We start from the raw sequence: 19,361 nt of genomic DNA, 5'->3' as shown, positions 1-19,361 counted from the left end.
GTCCTGCTGCAGAATTTGGCCTCTTTTATGGTTAAGAATATAAGAGGTAGCTAAGATTTCTTGGTATTTTAGACTATTGATGTTGATTCCACCCTGCAGATCTCTCGCACACCCCCATACTGGATGTAACCCCAGACCATGATTTTTGTCATCTGTTTTCTGGGTGAATCTCGGATCCATTCAGGCACCAGTAGGTCTCCTGCAATACTTGTGGCGACTGTGGTGTAATTCAACTGAAGATTCATCTGAAAATCCACCTTCTGCCACTTTTCCAGCGTCCATCCTTTTAGCAGGCTGTGGGCCTTGGCAAATGCCACAGGGTTTTTCAATTGTATTTTGTTTAGTGCTGGCTTCTGGGCACTGATTCGACCATGGAGGTCATTTCGAGACAGAATCCGACAAACTGTTCTGGTTGACACAGGGACTTCAGGTGACCAGGTCTTGTGGAGCTCTGTTGAAGTGGAAAATGGGCTGGCCTTGGATTTTCGAGCCAACAAACGGTCCTCTCGAGCAATTGTCTTGCGGGGTCTGTCTGACCTGGGCTTGTCAAAAACGTCTCCAGTCTCTTCAAATCTTTTTTTTATCCTCTGTACTTGACGCTGAGACACATTGAAGGTGTCTGCCACATCAGCAGTGGATCTGGTCTTCAGCCTCTTTATAATCAATACTTTAGTCTCTGGGTGAATCTTAGGCATGTTTGCAGAAGTCTAGTTGCAGTTGATGTGAAGGTCTAGTGTACTGGGGTTCTTTTTATACACACTTGAGACCTAATTGATGCAATATTAGTCACAGGGGAAGCTCATATGACAAGATGACAACACTTACGTCTTTGCAAAAATTGACATTGACAATGTAATATTGCGAGATATGTATCAGAGTCGCCAAGGAAGCGGAAAAGAGAATTAAGACGGCAAAGCAACAGGCAAATCAACAAGACAAAAGTAAATATTGGAGTGGCCTTTCCAAGATGGAAAGAGCTCATGAGGAGCAACGATTTTAAAAAGGATGCTGACGTTGCCCGCTTTCTTCTCGACAGGTAATATTAATTCAGCCTATTTGTGTATATTGGAAGTTTTATTGTTGCTTGGCTAATTATATCATGGTGTGTTGTGCATAACACTAGAACGACGTCTAGGATAGTTTTCCTCGCGTCAATGATGAAAAAGTATTGTTTACCTTATAACATAAATCCGTGTTCTATGACGGATAACATGAGATTAATATTTTAATTGCATTATAGTTTGTTTGCCTTACGCTAGTGATGTCGTACAATATACAGAATAACGATAGCACTGATAAAAGTTACTTTACTAAGATTAGCTTGCATTCGTCTGGGAACCTGATAGCTGATGTTAGCAATGAAATGGTAAAAAATTACGAAAACGTAAAACTATTATTCGTTTTACATAGATTAATTTGATCATAGATCATTTGGCAAATTAAATAACTGCAAATTATAATAGTTTTCAAAAATTACCTCATCACTTGAAGCAACACTCACCGAAGAGGTCAAACTGGAAGCCATGACTAAATCGGCCACCGTAGGAGTTAAAACGAAATCGAAATTGAGAGGAACAGAAACTATTATTCACTTGATGGTCATATACCGTTTCACCACTAGATGGGGGAAAATATCACACAGTGTAGCTTTAAATAAGGACTATTCAGTGATTGGTTCATGCCTATGACATCATCCAAAATTTAATTTGTGGCACAGCAGTGTCGTAAATCCACTCGAAGTCTAGCACTTAAGATTTAGTCCTACACTTTACTTAAAGTATGATTGGGACGCTTGATAACTAACTTTTAAACGCAGCTTTGAGCCAATCATTTTTTTACTCTGGGGGTGAAACACTCAGTTTCAGTCAATCTCATGTCAATCTTGAGTAGAGTAGTATTGCATCCTTCATATCTTCGAAAAGTCTTTAGTTTTATCATATTTATAAAAGAAATATAGGCTGTACCGAGTCTTTCCGGAAAAAAAACGAGCGCCTGGAGGCGTATCGTGTGGGCGGAGCTAAAGAATGACGAGCACGCAAAGCGGTGACGTCCTCAAGCGTGGAGAAACCCATCTATCTCAGCTAATACAGATAATGATCCAGAATCATTCGGAGGCTGAAATAAATTGAACAGGAGAAACGGCAACAGCAGGACGTCCGTCTCTGTGGTATGGACTGTATTTAGTGGACTGTCAACATTTGTGTGTTTTTACTCGCAGTTTATGAGGACATGATTCGGTTTATGGACTATTGTATGCGACTAAACCTTAGCAGTAGCAAGCAGAACGGTTTTGCACGTCAGACTAGTGTAACGTTATACATAGAACAACAATGGAGTCCGTTAGCGCATTTGAATGACGAAGCACGCGATCGTGTCGTTTACTGATGTTTACTCACGCGACGATAGCCAACTGCACAGACATTTGAAGCAGTTTTACTCACCGGCTGCTTCCAAAGCAGGACCGAACCTTTATCGCTGGGAACGCTCCGTCAAAAACACACTTCTTTGGTATGATTTGGTGAAGTCATGACAGCAGTGACTGTGGAGATCCACTTTTGCGACGCGACTGAAGTGATGTTGTAAAGCTTCCCGTCATTTCTGCGTTCAAATCGGTTCAAATGCAGCGCTGCCTTCCTGATAACGATGACTGGATCTGCAGCTGAGAGTGTTTATGGGCGTGCATTTCCTCTCTCGCTCTAGTCACGCACGCGCGCACCCTACCGGGAGAAGAGCCCGTACGGCCCATACAAGGACCTTCCGCTCTATTAACGTCAAGTCGACCCATACTCGAAAAAAACTCGCCGAAACTTGTGAGAAACCGGAAGGAGTATTTTTGACACAGAAATACTCCATCAAACGTCCAACATTAGTTTTTGAAACTTTGTCTATGTTTAGGATGGGAATCCAAGTCTTTAACAGTGTAAAAAGCTCAGTATGCATGAAACAGCATTTCACCCCCCCTTTAAAGGTTCAAAACTGCTAGAAACATCGATACATTTGTTTTGTGAAAGAACTATGCGGCCGTCATTTACTGACAACTCTCCTCAGCTGGTCTGATTCTGATTGACATAAATATAAAAATAAATGTAAAAATAAATATAAAAATTAATGTTAAAATTAATTAACAAATAAAAAAAGCAGAAAATAATAAATTAAGGGAAAGATAATACAAGATTTTATTTGATTAAAAATGAATCATATTTATTTAATCAAGTTGTTTATTCTGTTATTTATTTTCCTATTATCACATTTATTTATCTATGTATGCGTTTATTAATTTACATATGTGTATATTTTTTTATTTATTCATTTATTTAATTCATTTAATTTTTAGTATTCATTCACTCATTTATTTATTTTTAATTTGTGCAGGGTTGGTCCTCTATACACATGACAATAAAGTTTGAATTGAGTTGAATGAATTGAACGTTGCTATAGAAACAATATTTTGTTTATGTGGATATTCAATTAAAACAAAATTATATATATATAATATTCAGTGTCGAACTGAAAGAAAAATTGGAATTGGTATTGTAAAAACATTGTAGCAATATAATATCACACAATATTTTTCAGAAGATAGTTCAATCTTTAATTTGACCTAAAACTAATTTGTTAGTCTGAGAACACAATTCGATTTTTTGGCCATGCTTTGTTTGCAATCGTTATTTTGTGTACATTTATTTGTTCAACTTTAAATTTAACGAGACCGTAATACTGCATCTTATTGTTTTAAATGGCATTTGGATCCTAAAACCGAGGGGTCTGAGCATGTGGAACTCTGTGTGCTGAACTGTAGCTGCAGATAAAGGAAACCCAAATATGGTCATGCTGCGCGTGCTTGTGGAACTAGGCAGGTTTCTGCACACTCGTTTCAACATCACACACTCACACTTTCGATTAGAAAACGAGGCGTAAGTTGGTGATTAAATGGGGCACATCTCGGGTACGATTCAAACTCAAACCAAAGTTTTGTAAGGATAAAAAGTGTAATTGTTTTAATGTTTTGCTGTTTTATACGGAATTCTTTTTTTAATGTACCTTTCCTGTCTGCAGTTGTTTATGGCCATTTTTTATTTTGAAATAATTTAATAGTAGCCTAATTTGTTTTTTTTTGTTTTTTTATTGTCAACTTTGTTGAATTGGTTATAGTGAGATTTTATGAGCTGAATCAAACACAGATATTTGAGGATGTTTAAGCGTGTTTTATTTTAGATGCCCATTAGCTTCCTGCAACCTCATGGTTTTCTCTCCTTCGCTTTTTTCTTCAGTCAAGTTTTCTCTTTGATTTTGAGAGGTGGAGGCAAAGATGGCAACGACACGTGGTGACACACGAGGTAAGTATCAAATTAGAAATGTTTTATTCAAATTAGAAATGTTTTATTCAAAGACATGTGCTATAAAAAATTGCCTTCGTTTAAGCCGGGTGCACACTGTGCGATTTGGCAACGATTTGTCCGTCTGAGACAAATTTAGCACATCCTAAAAGATTCCTCAGATCCTAGGCTAAAATCTGTCTTTGGTCGTTAGTTTGATGTTCACCGGCAGCGGAATAATGAGCGCTGCGATCAAATTTTACCTCAGAGAAAATTCTGGCAGTGTCAGGAGATTTTGCACAGAATCCTGCAGTGTGACTTCTCCTCGACGACAGTCAAATATCTCGGTTTTTTAAGAAAAACTATGACCAAAACGAGAGCTAGAGATTTCTTTGCTTTCTTTCTTCTTTTGTATTTTTTTTTGTCCATTTCAGTCCCGCGTGTAATGCAGCTCACTGTGACCGAATGCGTCATTCATTCATTGATAAAACTCCGGATGAGTTTTCTTGTGCGTCCGTTTTTAGCGCGCCTTCTCTATCGTACAGTATGACATTAATGGCTTACATCGGGGATCATGTTCGTACAGGGACGGATTGGCAATCTGTGCGTTTTGGAAAAGTCCAGAACGCCAGTCCAACCGAGGGCCGTCGACAAAAAAAAAAAAAAAAAAGTATATATTAATAACACAATATGAACCATGGGCCGTCGCCAGGCCCTTTTTAAAAAATATGAAAGTGGCGGGAAGCTTCGGCTCGTCTTTAGTCTGTCTGTGTGTGTTCTTCAATCAGCGGCGCCGAGCAGAGTGCACGTCAGAAGCAGAGGTGTGTGTGTGTGTGTGTGTGTGTGTGTGCGTAAATCTGAGCCTCATTGGCCTGTTACAGCTCGTCAATGCCAAAAATATTTGAGAAAACCAATCAAATCAGAGAAAGCGGCCTTTGTTCACACAGAAACCGCTGAGGCTGAGCGCAAATTTTAGCAGCAACTCGACGTCGAGAGAAATGTAAGCAGCTAAACTAAATATTCATGTTTGATAGCTGCTGCTTTAGGTCAGAAAACAAAAAGTAAAACAAAAGACAAAAATATTCAGGCAAATTTCTAAACCTTTGTCTAATTTCATCATTTTGAGTTGAAAATGTGTGATTCATGTAGCCTTGGCCCAATTACAGTAAATGAACATTTACTACTAAGAACATTATTCATAAAACATATAAATATCAGTATGTTAATATGTAAACCATATGTTTACTTTCTTCAATGACGAAAATGGAAAAGCTACACCAGTCTAAGCTCAGCGTTATGAAGAGGCAGGATAAAAACAGAGGAAAAGAGAGATGTGCAGATGAGAAAGGCAAATAATCGACTGCCCAGTGACATGGATTTCAAGCTATTGTTATCTAATTTTTTGGCCTTCGGAACATCTTAAAATGCACATATGTATAGAAATAAAAAATGTCTCAGGGACCACCCTAACATTTGGGATATCAGATTATAAACCTGCCAACATTATTGGGTATGATTAATGCATGTAGGCTACAATATGGCCATGCAATGAGGTAATAATATTAGCTTTATACGTAACAGCCAATATCCCATGCACTGTAAAAAAATGATATGTTCATTAAGTTATAACAACATATGTTTTTACATTGTTTTAACTTAACTAAAATAAGTTAAGAAATGTTAAACTTTTTTTTATTAGTTAAACAAGATGTAACTCATTTTTTAAAGTCAGTTTAACATAATTTAAGTTGAAATAACTTAAACATCCAAGTCGATTGTACTGCAAAAGTGCAAAGTTTGCCTTTTTTTACAGTGTGGGTATGAATGTTAGTAAGCTACTAGTTAATAGCGCAATCTGGACCCTAAACTAAAGTGTGAAAAAAAAAAATTCTATAGGCTACCCTCACTGGGTGCTAACCCCCTAAAATGAAAATTGTCCATTCAAAGTAAATATTTTATTATTCTTTTTTAATCAAAGTCATTTAAAAATTAAATTGTGATCAGGGTGAATCGAGATCGCAATTTTATAACGATTTATCCTGCAGGCCTACTGTACATACGCTTAATGTTCCTTTTCTTATTACTCAATAAATCATAAATCAACATGCAGCCTCTCATCAGTGCTTCTGATCTTCTGCTGGACTGAAGCACTTGAACTTCTCTTTAACTCAACGGTGACACACAAAACTCAGACAAAAGAAACAGAAACAGAACAATAAACACTAACAGAGTTAGCATCTGTACTTATTAAAAACAGTCTGACTGTATTTCCTTCATACAAAACTTCTTAATGAGAAGGTGCTGATGTTTTATTGAAAATAGTAATGAAGTCATCCTAATGGATTATACCCTTATGTTACAACAAAAACTGAATTTGGTTCTTTATTGATAATAATTCCATCATCATCTCATGGCCTGACTCACTGATCTCTGAATGTAGTATTTCTCTCTTGTTTATAGTAGCGATGGGCAGACTGAGGTTTTGTGAAGCACTGAAACAGTTGAAACAAATGTGCCATATTGTGCTGAAGCTTCGAAACAAATATTTTTTAGCAAGTACATACAAATGAGGGAAAATTACAGCTCCCGCTTAACAGTAAATTAATGGATCATGCATTCTGGGCATAAAACACATCTTTGAGGTATTTTTCACCATTTCACTATTCTCCATTTGTATCTATTCCATTCATATCTATCTATATATCACCAATGTATATCTTTATAATCTATATCTCTAAGTTATGTCACTATCTAAATTAGCCTATATGAATGTGTCACTATATCTATCCTAACTTTCTGTCACTGTCTCCTATTAGTCAATATAGCTCATTTAAATCTAGCCTAAATATAACTAACAAAAGCGCACTATAAATCTCACATACAGGTGCTGGTCATATAATTAGAATATCATCAAAAAACGTATTTCACTAATTCCGTTCAAAAAGTTAACTTTTTGAACTAATTTGTCTAATTGGCCTCTTTGCATTGGATTTCTCTATTTTAACCTATATCTCAGGGCTAATACAAGAGCATAACAATGTTGCATCTCCGTCACTCTCCATTTTAAAATGAGATTGATGTAATAATCAATGCACACTATGCTGTACTGTTTACCAAAAATTGCTGCAAATAACTGGATAGTGAAGCTGTTGTCTATTCCAGTGTTTCCCAACCTTTTTTCAGTCATGGCACCCTTTGAAAATTTTCACAATATTGTGGCACCCCCTCGCATAAGTTACACTAGAGGTGTAATGGTACAGATTGCTCACGGTTTGTATCACGGTTTTAGGTTCACGTTTCAGCACAGTTCAGTATTTGATATGTTCAGGGGAAAAAGGACTACTGTCAAATGAAAATAAAGAAAATAAGAACAAATAACTTAAATACAACCAGCAGCACAAATAAATACTATTGAGCAAAGATAAGAATAAAATAAACAATGCTTTTCAGGTTTTTCAGGTAGGTCTAACATTAGTTCCCTTTCGAGAGGTTCCTCGTATTGCGTATGGGGAAAAACTCATTTTCTCAAAAGCAAAACTAAAGCAAAACTTTATTAATAAAGGTATCTATGTAAAGCGCAGTGCAGCTGCACGGCAATAGCCCGGCGCGAGGAGCGCTCTGATTGGCCAGGCCGCAGCAACTGCAGAAACCTATGGTGAGGTGGCTGAGAGGAGCGAACTAATGGGGGCGCTCCAGAGAGACAGTCGAAAAAGGGGCTTATATTGGCATACAGGAGGCTATATAAGACCCTGATTCACCATAGGTGTCAGATTTTATCTCCTTCAGTGACACCGTCGCTGACCTCCGGAATCAAGCAAACCGCCGTCAAAAAGCAACCAGCGGAACATTCCTGCAGCCCTGAGGAAGCCGAATTCCCTCTGGGTCTCCGCCTTCAGCCACCTGCGTTCCAGCTGCACCATCCGGCATTAAATATCCTTTATTTTGTGTGTCTATGTTGAGTGTGTGTGTGCGTGTGTTGCCGCTGCAATGCCACTTCTAAGAGCTTACAGACTTGTTCTATGCGAGGACTTTCTCCTTCCGTCGCGCTGAATAATGGCCGAACTCTCTCGGACTCTGTTGGCGGAATTTCGTCAGGGAAGGCTGGGAGGAGCATCCTTGCCTCGCCAGCGATCACATTCTGAAGGGGGCCGGGCAGCAGAACGCCGTCCCGGGCGACGAGATCTGGGTAAATTCCAGTGGGATGAACAGGGGCGACCTATTTGCAATAACTGTGGGGAAGCGGGCCATATGAGTTGCCAGTGTGGGCCACGCCATGGTTCGCAAGGGGGTTTTTAGATTTACCGGCCACTGTGGGTCAAGTGGTCGGGACCCCTTTCAACAACCCACATCTCGTCTGCCCCCCGGGACCAGTTAGTGGGACGATGTCCCGTTGTCGAAGTCCAAGTCAATGACAAGACGCTTCAGTGTTTGGTTGATACAGGCTCCCAGGTGACGTTAATGACAGAGGGTTTGTCTAGAGAAATTTTCAAGCGACAGCGAGAGCAGGAAATGGATGGCCCGTGGCAGACCCTTCGAGGAGCTAATGAACTGGATATCCCCTATGTTGGGTATGTGATAGCAGACTTTCTTATTCATGGGATACATGTTCCACAGAAGGGAGTTGTCATCGTCAGAGACCAGTGTTTGGGAGCCCACCGAGCCCTGTTGGGTATGAACATCATCTCCGAGTGTTGGGAAGAGCTGTTTCAGAGTCGGACCGCCCTAAGGCCCCCCTCGACTGAGAGGCAGAAGTGGGAACATGTATTAGCAGACTGCCGAAGAATTCATATAGCTCAAGTTCAAGGGGAACGGGAGGTTGTCAGCCGAGTGGCTTGTCGGTATGCCTTGACTATCCCAGCACGGAGTGAGGCCATTGTATGGGCTCGAGTGCCAGCTCGTCCAGTTCGACCAGATGATTGGGTCCTTTTAGAGCCCCATAAGGACTGTCAGACCATTGAGGTTGCCCGAGGATTGGCTGCGGTGTGAAGAGGATGGGTAGCCGTAAGAATAAGGAACACCAGTGCCTGTTCAGTCATCCTCCGTCGCCACCAGAGACTAGCAAGGGTCACGTCCGTAGAACCCCAGCAGATAAGAGAGAACCGGGATGTACGACTTAGTCAAGTGGATGTGACAGTGGTTGAAGTTGACATTGTCCAAGAAGGCCAGCAGGTTGGCTCAAGTGGAAGTGGGGTACCAGAACACTTGGCGGGGGAGTTGCTGTGAGGAGAAGAACTGGGGAAAGAGCAGCAGGATCAGCTTCAAGATTTGCTGAGTCGGTGGCAGCATGTGTTCTCGACGTACGAAGAGGATTATGGCTGCACTGGAGTGGTGAAGCACCAGATCCCAACGGGTGATGCAGCCCCAAGCCGAGAGCGGTATCGCCCGGTTCCCCCAACATTATACTCAGAGATTCGTACACTGTTGCGGGGAATGTTGGAAGGAGGAGTCGTTCAGGAGAGTAGTAGTCCTTGGGCGGCCCCTATTGTCTTGGTTCAGAAAAAAGTCTGGAGCTTTAAAATTCTGCATTGATTATGGGAAGTTGAACAGTGTGACCAAGAAAGATGCTTTCCCCCTGCCACGGATTGAAGACTCACTCACTAGCTTGACTCAGGCTGCCTGGTACTCCACGTTGGATCTGGCTAGCGGTTATTGGCAGGTGCAAGTGGCATGTCACAGGCAGGGGGGAGCAACGCTATTCGCTGACCCACCTCCTTCCTTTTACGTCCCACCTGAGGAGCTAACCCACAATTCGAGAAAGAAAGGAGAGACAGACACAGAAATTCAAAAGGATCTCGAGTTTTATTCAATGTTAAAAGAGAGTCAATAGGGATAAAAAGCCTTCCACGTTTCCTCTCGAACGCAGGTCACTCTGTCCCTCCCACTTTGCAGCCTCCAAAGCTGTCGGGTCCTGGCCCAAGGACTGGGCAACACGTGCCGTCCGAAGTTCTAACGAGCCGGTGCTAGCTCAACCGACTCATTGCCGGTGGATGAGACAGGTAAGTCACTCAATCTTAGCGTTATGCCGTATGCAGGCAGAACATGGAGAGAATAAGTATGTAACTCACAACATCAGCAGTACTTCTCAGCTGTAGTGGTCCTTTAGCACAACCAGCTCATTGCAGGGGGATGAGACAGGTAAGTCACTCAATCTTAGCGTTATGCCGTATGCAGGCAGAACATGGAGAGAATAAGTATGTAACTCTCAACATCAGCAGTACTTCTCAGCTGTAGTGGTCCTTTAGCACAACCAGCTCGTTGCAGGAGGATGAGACAGGAGAGTCACTCAACCTTAGCATTATACCGTATGCAGGCAGAACATGGAGAGAATAAGTATGTAACTCACGACATCAGCAGTACTTCTCAGCTGTAGTGGTTCTTTAGCACAACCAGCTTGTTGCCGGTGGATGAGACAGGTAAGTCACTCAATCTTAGCGTTATGCAGTATGCAGGCAGAACATGGAGAGTTAGAACTTGATACTAGCAATACTATAGTAACCTCCAGCTCTTCACACTTCACAATGATCCCAGAGCTTAATCAAAATATAAACTGGTGACTTACAGTTGTTTAGTGATGTTGCACTGAAAATCTTGGAGTTTTCACAGAAATCTTGGAGTAATCTTTGATGACCAGCTGTCCTTCAAAGACCACATCTCGAAGACGGCTCGGTCATGCAGGTTTGCATTGCACAACATCAGGAAAATCAGACCGTTCCTTACGGAGCATGCAACACAGCTTCTTGTCCAAGCCCTGGTCATTTCTAGACTTGACTATTGCAATGCACTTCTGGCTGGACTTCCATCTTGTGCAATCAAACCGCTGCAAATGATCCAGAACGCTGCAGCACGTCTCGTATTCAATGAGCCCAAAAGGGCTCATGTCACACCTCTATTCATCTCTCTGCATTGGCTACCACTCGCTGCCCCGATCAAATTCAATGCCCTGACTCTTGCTCATGGATCTTCCACAAGCGCAGCACCCGCATACTTCGACTCACTGCTACGAGTCTACACACCCACCAACTAATGAGCGAAGGCTTGTGGTACCATCACAGAGGGGCATGAAATCCCTCTCTAGAACTTTTTCTTTCATTGTTCTTGGTTGGTGGAACGATCTTACGTCCTCCATAAGCACAACAGAATCACTCGCTTCATTCAAAAGACAGGTAAAAACTCATCTCTTCCGTGAGCACTTAATCTTACATAAAAAATAAAAAATAAAAATAAAAACTTTCCCCCTCTATTTCTCCTTTCTTCTTTCCTTTTCTGGTCTTTGCTACTCGGAGCAGTGTACAAATCTTGGTATTTAGGGCACTTTTTGTGTTTCGTTGCCTCTTCTTGATGGATCGCTTCCTGTTCTCCTGAGTTGTAAGTCGCTTTGGATAAATGCATAAATGTAAATGTAAAATGGTTAGCCAGATGGAGCACCATTACATAGAGATCGTTCCGTCGGCCGCCGCCGATTCCACTAGGTTTCACCCCACTCGTGTATCTACGGCAAACACTTCCACAGCACATGTGAACAATGATAAACAGCACTGCAAACCTCAAACAATCCCTCTTAATTCAGGCGGCGGTCTCAGTGGTCGGAATCTCTAACAGTTTACATAAACAAGCAATACTTATCTTCTTAAGCCTGTGTTGTTCTTCACTGGAGGCCCTTTTTTTACTGTTCTCTTCTAAACTTCCACTGTATCCAGCAGACTCCCGTTATCCTTTCACTTCCACGCTCTCTCTCTTTCTCTTTCTCTCTCTCTCTCTCTCTCTCTCTCTCTCTCTCTCTCTCTCTCTCTCTCTCTCTCTCTCTCTCTCTCTCTCTCTCTCTCTCTCTCTCTCTCCTTGTGTTGTGCCCGTCTCTCCCTGCTGACTCCCCTGCATGCTCATTCTGACAAACACTTTATATGTCCTTATCCAAATCGCCCATTCCCAATTATTCCCGCCGCGTAGCTGAATCTAATCAGAATCATCTGATCAGTATTCTCGCGTCGTTTCTCTCCGTTGCTTCTGCTTCTTCCTCCCGGAAGTGGCTTGGTGTTACCTCCTGAACCGTCCCCTCCTGCCTCATCTTCCAACTAAAGTTCTGCCCCTCCTGTCACCCCGTGACATTAACATTATTAGAATTTTTCAAGAGTTAGAGGAACAGGAACCACTTTTTTCATAAATTTGTCATTTAAACCTCTGTCACTATTTATATATTTTCTTGCCTCACCGGTTTTGCAGTCATTGTCTTTAATTTTACCTCATAATTTTAATTCATTTTCATAGATCTTTCCTTCAAAAATAATTCCTTAAGACGTTAAATTCACATTTCATTATTTTCTTAGGCAGAGTGTAAGCCAATTCTTTGTTACTTTCTTACTTTGTTTCATCTACAAAATTTAGTCGGATTGGCTGATTTGCCACCATTTCTACACCTTATCGGTTTGAAGTTACAGTTACATACAAAATGGCCATGCTGACCACAATTAAAACTCTGTCATTCAGCAACAGGCATGTTTCAGTCTGTAAGTCGGAGCCTAATGCGGCAAACGCTCGGACAGTCAAAGAAGAGTGCGCGAGAGGAGGCAGATAAGACAGGCTGCTCACACATCTTGGTTTTTTCGCTTTTTTCAAAAACAATCTCAAGCCCCTTTTTCAGACTACACCTTAATTCCAGTAATTTCAGACAATGAATTACATTTGGCAATCAGACTATACCATCCCTCAGTAACTTATGGGATTTTCCTTTCAGGGGTTAAAAACACCCCACCCATTTTACAAATTCATTAATAAGCACTCTTTGTTTGTAGCCAGACCAGTTGCTGTTTAACTTTTCAATCAGAATTAAAACCTTGCTGCTGCCATTTTTTGTTACTGCAAATTTATTTTAAGTGAATACATGCACTCCTGACATGTTAGGGGTGTGTGATGCCTCAAAAATCGAAACACACGACCTTGTTGCGTTAAGTGACACATCACACATCTCTAGGCCAGACCCTCAGTCACTTTAAATAATCATTATAATAATATAGGATAAATATTGATTAAAGGGGGGGGGGGGGGGGTGAAACACTCAGTTTCAGTCAATCTCATGTCAATCTTGAGTACCTATAGAGTAGTATTGCATCCTTCATATTTCTGAAAAGTCTTTAGTTTTATTATATTTATAAAAGAAATATGGACTGTACCGAGTCTTTCCGGAAAAAAACGAGCGCCTGGAGGAGTATCGTGTGGGCGGAGCTAAAGAATGACGAGCGCGCACAAAGCAGTGACGTCTTCAAGCGTGGAGAAACCCATGGCTATCTCAGCTAATACAGATAATGATCCAGAATCAAATCTGAGGCAGAAATAAATTGAACAGGAAAAACAGCAACATCAGGACGTCCGTCTCTGTGGTATGTACTGTATTTAGTGTATTTTACTGTCAACATTTTTGTGTCTTTACTCGCAGTTTATGAGGACATGATTCGGTTTATGGACTATTGTATGCGACTAGACCTTAGAGGTAGCAAGCAAAATGGTTTTGCACGTCAGACTAGTGTAATGTTATAAAACAGAGAACAGCAATGGAGTAACCGTTAGCGCATTTGAATGACGAAGCACGCGATTGTGTCGTTTACTGATGTTTGCTCACGCGACGAGCCAACAGCACAGACATTTGAAGCAGTTTAACTCACCGGCTGCTTCCAAAGCAGGACCGAACCTTTATCGCTGGGACCACTCTGTCAAAAACACACTTCTTTGGTATGATTTGGTGAAGTCCTGACAGCAGTGGCGTGTAAATCCACTTTTGCGTCGCGACTGAAACGATGTTGAGAAGCTTCCCGTCATTTCTGCGTTCAAATCGGTTCAAATGCAGCGCTGCCTTCCCGGAATGCTGTGCTGAAGCGTTGAAGTCGCTCGACGTCACCCATACGAATAAAGTGGAGCGCGGCGCGCAACATAAGTTTTCACGGACGACTGGATCTGCACCTGAGAGTGTGTTTACAGGCACGCGCACCCTACCGGGAGAAGAGCCCGTACGGCCCATACAAGGACCTTCCGTTCTATTAATGTCAAGTCGACCCATACTCGAAAAAAACTCTCCGAAACTTGTGAGAAACCGGAAGGAGTATTTTTGACACAGAAATACTCCATCAAACGTCCAACATTAGTTTTTGAAACTTTGACTATGTTTAGGATGGGAATCCAAGTCTTTAACAGTGTAAAAAGCTCAGTATGCATGAAACAGCATTTCACCCCCCCTTTAAGGTTTTCATTATGAAGTTAATTAGGATATAAATATACACAAGTATATTGAAGCGGCAGTGGATTTCAGAATCCCCTTTCACAATAATCACAGATTGTGCTGATTCTGACATTGGGTTTAGGGGAACCAATGCTCACCGCTGTGAAGGGAAGGAAGTTGCGCAAGACGGAACGCAGCATTTTAAATAGTTTTACCTCAAAGCTATTTTTAATTCCTGGCAACTAAAATCGAAAATACAATTAGGTTAATATCACAGGCCTGAAGTGTAACCAGACTAAACTTTTGTTGGCCATCATCGTTTTTAGTTATTTCGTTTTTTCGTCAACAAGCAAAATGGGTAGCAATATAGAATTCACAATATTACGTCTATAAAGAAATTATAAATAGTAAGTGTATTTTCTTCATTGCTCCAGTACTGACAGCAGAACTGATTGCGTCGGAGCTAATCGATAGCCTACTGCTTTCAGCCTAAAACAATTCTTTCTGCATATTCCATCATCCAAAAATTGAATCAAATAAAACATTCTAAATTTATTAATTTGTATTTGTGTCAAAATGACATAAATCAGCTTTTTTCTTTGTCTACTACCGGTAACAGTTGTCATCCACATTATAGAGACACTCGTGCTCCTGCCACAGCTGAATAAGTTTTTCTTCTGTGGTGGAGTTCCACTTTGTGATCCTGCTGGTCTCCATTTCTTGTTTGTTGATTTTCGTTGACTTGTAGTCAGTGATTTCCGTTTTCAGTAGCGATGCGTCATGTGTACTAAAATCGGCTCAAAATATCAAACATGTTTGATATCCTCTGACTGGATGGAATCAAAATCTGAAGCTAAAAAATCGGAGTCTATGATATGCCATGATATACTACGCAATTTTTCATGGAATCTGTCGGCTCAAATCTGCGGACTGCTCTGACTTTTGTCAACTAGCATCAACTTGTTCAGATTCTAAATCGGGGGAAAATCGGGGCAAAAATCGGGAAGTGTATTCCAGCCTTAACTCTAAAGGGGTTAAAGAGCTTGTTTATATTGGTTTCTACAATGAGCATAGTTAAGTAACAGGTGGCACAGTATAGGATGATGGGTTCAATGATATGTTCAATGATCTTCAGTACAGGAGAAGAGTTTACATATGACAAATAGACTTTGTTGGCAGCGTCTATGAATGTCTGAACGTCTGCAATGTCCTCTTTGTAATGTTGTGTCCATAAAATGACCGAAATGGAACACCCTCATAAAGTCATATCAGGAACCTTGAACTGCAGCACTTTCATTACCAAAAGAGGACCATCCCTAATGTTCTGTAAAGGTTCAGGATTTTGTTGGACCTTTTTCCCCAAAGTCCTCCCCAAGTTCAATGGTCAGCCAGGAGTCGAGTTATCAATCAAACATATACATTTATTAAAGTAACAGTGAATAAAAAAGGTTTCTGAGCTCAGGATTCAGAACAACAAAGACCAGCATCAGGGCAGTCCTGAATGCTTCACTACTGCTGTCCAGAATGACTTCACAACTTTATCATGCATATTTTATATTCTTGTTCTTCTTCCCCTTATCCTTCTGTACCGTCTCCTCCAATTGGGGTGTGCAGTGTCATCAGTCTCCTGGCAGTATTTCTATGAACATAGGTTAAACACACACACAAAGAAAGTACAGCTCTGGTATTTTTCCATCTTAGAGATCCCCTACCTCCTCTGTCTCACCCTTGCTTGACCTCGTACCACCTATCCCCTTTGCAATCTTCTGTACATTTGCAAGTTCAATCATCATAAGTATAACAATTCAATTCATAATGAACATCACACTCAATCAATAATACTTCATGGTGAAAAACACAATTAATACTGTATACTTAATACTTTATACTGTGAATCATAATATGCAACATGATTAATACTTCAAATCATAATAAGCAACTACATGAAAATAATGAACATATCCTTGAAATAAATGAAAATATCCTTCAATTTACATCCTCTTTAGAGAACTTTTAGGGAACGTTGTGCAAGGACGCCCCCTCCCATGTAGGTTTTGAGTACAAATGCATCTTGTTTTGAATTTGTACATTTTAAATTACAGATACAAAATAACTAATCTGTGAGAACAAGAATCATCATGCAGATATAACCTACTTAATTAGATTTTTTTTTTTTTTGCAGAATGCAAGAGAGATCGTAGTACAAGTTGTGATCGCCCCAACAGTAAGTCCAAAAAAAGATAACATACTGGTATTTATCAGACGTGTTTCTGTGCAGCGTCCTCATAGAGATTTGCTCGCGACAGAAAGCAGAACTCTTTACAGCATATCTAGCAGAAACAGAGACGACACAGAGCTTTTGTGCTGTAAACTACACTGACTGCCAAAAATAAATGACATACTGAAATACTGATCTGATCCAAGATCTCAGTACTACGTGTTTGAGTGTATGGATGGTGTGCATTCATTTAATTTATGAGCTGTTAGTTATAACGGTCTCGTGAAACTGCATCATGATATCCAGCAGAGCTGAATGAGTTCTTAAATATATAAATTAAATTCAGAAAGTTTTGATCTGCAGCAGAAACTCATCAAACACACACATCTATAATCAGCTCCGGAATCTCAACAATGGTGACAAACCAAAAGATTCATGCTGCAATGCATGCTGGGAGTCATTGAGTTGTGTAATATGATGACTCCCAGCATGCATTGTGCCATGAAGCTTTTAGTTTGTCACCATTGTTGAGATTCAGGAGCTGATTCTAGATGTGTGTGTGTCTGTGTACCATACTGTAGGATCTCTAGACTGTAAGGCCCTTTAAACTGGTGTGTGATGGGCGTTCTGGCACAATATGGCTGCCATCGCATCATCCAGGTGATGCTGCATGATTAATCGAAATCGAACCGCAATCGCAATTTGCCTTATGTGCGATTATGAAAGCGTAAAGGCTGCGATTTTAATTAAATAAATTGTTACGATCCCCTTATTCTCTAGGGGTTGGTCAGGGGAAGTAACAAAGAAAATTTAAATTATTGATAATAAAATAAATAAAAAGGTAACACACTTCAGTCTCCTGTCCCAGAGTGAAGGAATTCACATGAGTTTGCTAAATTGCAGGAAAAGTAGGAATTTATTTACAAAAAGAAACAGAAAATTTAACAGAGGGATCTTTGGAAACACTGGCTCAGGGGAGAGCAAGGCCTAAAATAACAAACAAAACGATCAACTAACTAATTTTTGGGGCAGCTAACTTACCTAAATTACTCAAAAGAAATGTAAAAACAAACAACATAAAACTTAAAGGAACACTCCACTTTTTTTGAAAATAGGCTAATTTTCCAAGTCCCTCAGAGTTAAACTGTTGAGTTGTACCCTTTTTGAATCCATTCAGCCGATCTCTGTATCTGGCGGTAGAACTTTTAGCATAGCTTAGCATACACCATTGAATCATATAGGTCCATTAGCATTGCTCTCAAAAATTACACCGGTAGACTCAAACAAGAAACTGCGTGTTTGCTCAAAGCATTTGGGACCAGATGACTAACGTTAATTGGTAAACATGGACAGTGTTACCACAGTACGGCATTCAAAGGATATAGCCAGACAGGGCGAAGTGTATCATATCTAGGTGCAGTCATGTTTATTTAATTAAGTGTAATTAAGTATTAAATTATATTTAATATGAAGCGTAGTGCAGTAAAAAGTACAATATTCTTTAGAATGTAGTGAATTAAAAGTTTTCCCAAAGAAGAAATCTACTTAAATGTTGTGTCTGTACTTTATCAAAGTAAAGTACTTCACTACTGTCCACCTCTGCATTTGACAACATTGTGTATTTGTGTGTTTCAGTGAGTGATCTGAGGATTGTTCTGCTGGGGAAGAACGCATCAGAAAACAACAGAGTGGGAAATATAATCTTAGATAAACAAGTGTTTGGAAAGCATTTGACATCCCCTGATGTAGAAGAGCACAGTAGACAAGTGATGGGGAGAAACATCACAGTCATCAGCACAACACACCTGCTCCACTCACAACACAGTCTAGAGAAAATAGCACCGACAGTGTCAGAGTTTTCTCCTCCAGAACCTCATGTGATCATTCTGGTGCTGCAGCATAATGATTTTAGTCAGAAGAGAAGAGAGCTAATACCTTCAGTGTTGAACTGCTTTGGTGAGCAGGCGATGAAGCGCACAATGATTCTGACTACAGATGATGAGAAGCGCAGCGCTAAACAGAAACCTGGAAATGAATATATTCAACAAATAACTGAAGAATGTGGAGGAGGACGCCTACAACTTCAAAACACACAACGCTCTCAAATACTGAAGAAAGTGGATGAAATAGTCACTCATCGTGGTATTAAGGGGACACAACAGAGCTCAGCATTGGTTCAAGTGGACCGTAAGTATTTAGTTGCTTGCAGTACCCAGATAGCAGACAAACAGTGAATCAGCTTTTAATCAGTGTTAATGCATCAACTAAAATATCATTGAATCAATATTGAGATTTAACATTGATTTTTCATCAGGTTTGCACCCTGAAATAATGTTATTTCAACAGTGAAAAATAGATCAAGATGGGCTTAAAATCAATAGTTTTTCAACAAAAATTAAATCACTTATTTAACAGTGAATCAATGGGTGCGGATACTGCTTTTGCTCCCTAAATTTACATAATACAAATGACACAATGATCATTATAATAACAATGTTACATCGCAATTATAAAAAAGGAACATTTATTGTACTAAGAAAAGCAATGTTTAACAAATAGTAAAAACCGGTGAGAACAAGTAAAAAAAAAACTGTTCAGTGCTGAAAATAAATTCTGAAAATAA

General features: G+C 40.3%; 1 protein-coding gene across 1 annotated transcript; it reads left to right on the top strand.

Moving 5' to 3' along the window:
• Positions 1–3,929: 3,929 nt before the first annotated feature.
• Positions 3,930–18,972, top strand: LOC137048244 (GTPase IMAP family member 7-like). The gene is made up of 4 exons (XM_067426317.1): positions 3,930–3,946; positions 4,272–4,337; positions 16,703–16,744; positions 18,374–18,972. Exons 2-4 carry the CDS (start codon positions 4,310–4,312, stop codon positions 18,970–18,972), a joined length of 669 nt encoding a protein of 222 aa, XP_067282418.1. The 5' UTR covers positions 3,930–3,946; positions 4,272–4,309.
• Positions 18,973–19,361: the final 389 nt, after the last annotated feature.

Source organism: Pseudorasbora parva, chromosome 2 (genome assembly GCF_024679245.1).
Source record: "Pseudorasbora parva isolate DD20220531a chromosome 2, ASM2467924v1, whole genome shotgun sequence".
Taxonomy (NCBI): Eukaryota; Metazoa; Chordata; class Actinopteri; order Cypriniformes; family Gobionidae; genus Pseudorasbora; species Pseudorasbora parva.
The sequence above is the reverse complement of the archived record's forward strand: the minus strand, read 5'-3'. Positions and strand labels throughout refer to the sequence as shown.